The sequence below is a fragment of the Nicotiana tomentosiformis genome, chromosome 9 (assembly GCF_000390325.3).
Source record: "Nicotiana tomentosiformis chromosome 9, ASM39032v3, whole genome shotgun sequence".
In the NCBI taxonomy this organism is placed as follows: Eukaryota; Viridiplantae; Streptophyta; class Magnoliopsida; order Solanales; family Solanaceae; genus Nicotiana; species Nicotiana tomentosiformis.
In genome coordinates this window covers 29,314,700-29,318,549 of record NC_090820.1, presented here as the reverse complement: position 1 = coordinate 29,318,549, position 3,850 = coordinate 29,314,700, and the positions used below count along the sequence as shown (strand labels likewise).

The following is a 3,850-nucleotide window of genomic DNA, read 5'->3' as shown; positions in this document are numbered from 1 at the left end:
GCAATTGGGGAAATCAATAGCCCTAGATCCTTTTACCCTTGAATTCGATTTTAGTCTTGATTATTGCTAATTTTATTGTCATTTTTCCTTAGCTAAATAAATTTCACTGATTATTCATAAAACTTTTGCATCCGGAAGTTGTCTGAGCTTATCATTAGCATTATTTAAAGTTGTAGAAAATAGGTTAGTTCCATGTAGGATTTGACTCCGGACTTAAACCGGGTTATATTTGCAGTGACCGCTTAGTCCTTTTTACAAGGCATAGTTGGGCGTGATCAATGCTCAACGGAAAAAGAAAACTCATGCTCTAAAATTTTCTCTTATTAAATAATTGTGTCAAGTAAAATACTGACAAACAAATTGTATGAATGAGATAATTTTATTGTAATACAGGAGCAAAAAATTGAGAGATTAATTAATTAGCTAAAACAAAATAGTCCCCAGGGACAAAACAATGAGAAGAAAAGGAAATAGAATAAACATAATGAAGTAATTGTTGTAATTTTTTGAAGGTTATATATAAAACTTCAAAAAATTTACACCTTCATCATGCCAGCCTCATAGGGAATATCAGCCTTAGGAAGAAAGCTACTATCTGTGGGGTTAATAAATAGACCAGCAGTAAATGAATTTGCAACATCTCCTGAAATTCCCTTCTGGTAACCTCTCCAATGACTAATTCTTTTGTCAAGGCTAGCTCCTGGACCTCTATTCTGATACTCAGCGTACCAACAAGTATGTATTCCAAACTCAGTTGTATTCCATGGCGCCCACCCTGTTGGATCAATGAATCCGTCGATATACGATTGCATGATTATTGTTCGTGAATATTCTTTCCATGGACGTCCAAGAAATGCCTTAATTGGTGGTTTTGTTGCTAGGAATTCTGGTTCTGCTTTGATCTCGCAATTTTGCATAACGAGTGCACCTTTCGAAGCAGGTGTGGTCCTTCCCTGAGCAGTTACCATGCAATTCTGACCATCACCTGGCTTCCTTACTATTAATTTGCAGTTTTGGAATACGGCAGCTGCATCACCAAACACGAAATCTATGGTTCCTGTAATGATACAATCGCGATAAAACTGTCTACCAGAGTGTGCGTATAGTGTGTCTTGGTAACCATCGATTTTGCAGTTGTAGATAACTGCCTTGTCAGCATTCACTCGTAGTGCAACTGCTTGTTCTTTCACTGCTCCTGCTGTGTTCTCGAATCCTATATCCCTAGCCACGAAACCTTCTCCACTCACACCTGCACGCAACAATTTGTAATAATAGTAAGTTACTATTTAGAAGGGAGTGTTGGCTGGTAAAGCTGTTGTCGTCTGATCAAAAGGCCACTTGTTCAAGCCGTGGAAACAACCTCTTGCAGAAATGCAAGGTAAGGCTGCATACAATAAATGCTGGTGGTCCGGTTTTTCTCTGGACCCCGCGCATAGCAGGAGCTTAGTGCACCGGAGCTGCCGTTTTATTAAGTTACTAATTAATTTGACTGAGTGCGAATTTTAAGAAAAAGAGAGAGAAAGACTTACCAACAGTGCAAGTATGCCAAGTTGAACCAATGCCAGGTTCCTTTACGGCCTTATTACCAGTAATTTTGGTCTTGGTTGAGCCTTCACCAATAAACACAACATTTGTCATGCCTTTTTCGACGTCAACGTATTCTTTGTATATACCAGCCTTAATTAGGATAACAAATGGCTCTGTATTCTTCTTTGGCACAGCTTTAAGTGCATCAGTAATGGTCTTATATTGTCCACTTCCATCCTGAGCAACCACGGCGTTAGGCTTTGCGTTAGAAATTTGCAGAAGCTTACGGTTACTAGCCTCAACAAACGAAGATTCATCAGTAGTTAACAATTTTCGGCTAAGGCCTGTGGTTTGTGTGATCATTTCACCGAAGCTATTGACCATAGCAAGACCGTTGATACTTAGCTCCCGAGTTGTGTTCAATAGCTTCGCCATTTTCTCACCTGTATCACCATCTGTTTTTTCAAAAGCGTCCAAGCAAGTTTCCTCGTAAGCAACCACAGCGCTAAGCCATGTCTTAAGGTCATCGACGATGTCCTTAATTTTGGTTAGATCAAAGCTTTCCAATTTCGATACAGAAGTCCTTAGATCTTCAATGGCAAGATCAAAGAGCTCTTCACAAGCGTGAAGCGCGTCTTTGGTTTTAGGATCACTAGCAGCTTTCATGATCAAATCAGTGTTCATGATTGCATTTTTAATGTCAGTCACAGTAGCTTCAAATGCCACTTTAATAAAATCCTTTGGATCAGTCACATTTTTGGCTGAGGAGAGGGTTTTTTCACAAGTTTGTTTGTAAGGGGTTGGTTGGCACATAGCTTCTACTGATTTTGTAGAAGTTGTGACTTGGCCAGTAGATGAAGTTTCATCTTTTTGTGTGAGTGTAACACATGCTGCTACCACACAAGCCACCACAAGAATTGAGGCTATTCCACCAATGACCACTTTCTTATTCGCCATTTTTAAAAATTTTCTTGTTTTTTTTTGGGATTTTTGGGGGAAGGATCAAAAGGGAGTTTCCCTATGAAACAACCCCTTTGGTTCTCCTTACTGAAGAGAGAACTCTCAGGGGTTAATTGAGAAGGCTGTGTTTATTTCCTGTAGTTTCTGACTTGTGATTTCTGTCTTATTTATAGTAGGGAGAAGCAATATATTTGTGTGGATTACCTTAAATTTTTGTTGGAATGTGATGATCCGAAATGAACTCTGAATCCTCTCTATTTTAATGGTATACTTTTACTTTGTCAATACCATTAATTAGGTCCATAAAACCATTCATCCAACCAGTTTGCATGACCTGTTCTCTTCCTTAAATTGGTCGAAACAATATGAGATCTCATTTCTTCCTTAAAAAATCATTCGCCTCAAATTTAATAACACACTTTTAGCAACAAAAAGAAATCCATTTTTTAAATTTAAAAAAAAAATCTTCACTTTGATTATTTCCCCAATATGGAATCATTGGGCAAATCGGTGCACGAAACATCTTGCGTTCACACAAGGTTCAGAGGTGGGCCGCACCTCAATACGTGTGAGGTAGGGAGCCTATTTTGATGTAAGTATCAACGGCTTAAACCTTTGAACTATAGGTCATTGTTGCTCCAAAGGCTCCCCTTCCCATTATGGACTCATTGATTAGTACAATATTGTCAAAATTTCAAACCACGGATTTTCAAAAATATTGAAAACTATGAGTAAAATAATCATAGATAAATTTTTAAGTGAATAAGGATCAAGTGATTCTAGAGATCGACTCATTGATATTTATTTATTTTTCAATGAAGAATCACCAAAAACAATGATGAACCTAGTTAAGCCAAATAAAGGGAGGAAATAACAATGAAATTTGGCAGTATCAGTCAATTGAACTCTCAACAGTCATTGTTATACGTACTTAAAAGCTTCCGTATTCGGCAAGGTATACAGTAGTTCTTTTCGATTTGCTTGGGGTGGCATATACATAATTACAATCAAGACCCTTTTATTCTCATGTATATATAGTATATTGTCAAGACGTAAAACTCTATTTCTTTTTCTCTTCAGTAAAGAAAATCATTTTTCTTGGTGAACTTGGACTCCAAATATAGTTAATTTTGGTCATTAAATGCTTTTCAGCCCTTTGCTAATTTGATCTACGACATTGTTTACAAAGCTCACGGTCAAAATTATATGTCGAGAATAAACATTTAATGAATTAACGTACATATCAAAATTTTGTCAAGTTTAGATGCTATAGTTAAGTATGATAATCAACAAAGAACTAATTAGGGAGGGAAGTTAAACAATTAATTAGTCAATGTAAGCTCCAAAATGTAGATCAGTGTAA

The 3,850-nt window shown here is 37.0% G+C and overlaps 1 protein-coding gene across 1 annotated transcript; it reads right to left on the bottom strand.

The window, feature by feature from the left end:
- Positions 1 to 360: 360 nt before the first annotated feature.
- LOC104112007 (pectinesterase-like) lies at positions 361 to 2,626 on the bottom strand. Its single transcript, XM_009621831.3, has 2 exons — positions 1,530 to 2,626; positions 361 to 1,249 (listed from the first exon to the last, which is right to left on the bottom strand). The coding sequence occupies exons 1-2, from the start codon at positions 2,482 to 2,484 to the stop codon at positions 537 to 539; spliced, it is 1,668 nt and encodes a 555-aa protein (XP_009620126.1). The 5' UTR covers positions 2,485 to 2,626; the 3' UTR covers positions 361 to 536.
- Positions 2,627 to 3,850: the final 1,224 nt, after the last annotated feature.

What these genes read in the sequence shown, in the direction of transcription:
- LOC104112007 (XM_009621831.3), bottom strand. Translation starts at nt 2,484, where the DNA reads ATGGCGAATAAGAAAGTGGTCATTGGTGGAATAGCCTCAATTCTTGTG. An exon ending in TTGGCATACTTGCACTGTTG is followed by an intron (nt 1,250 to 1,529) that starts GTAAGTCTTTCT and finishes TGTTGCGTGCAG; the next exon opens with GTGTGAGTGGAGAAGGTTTC.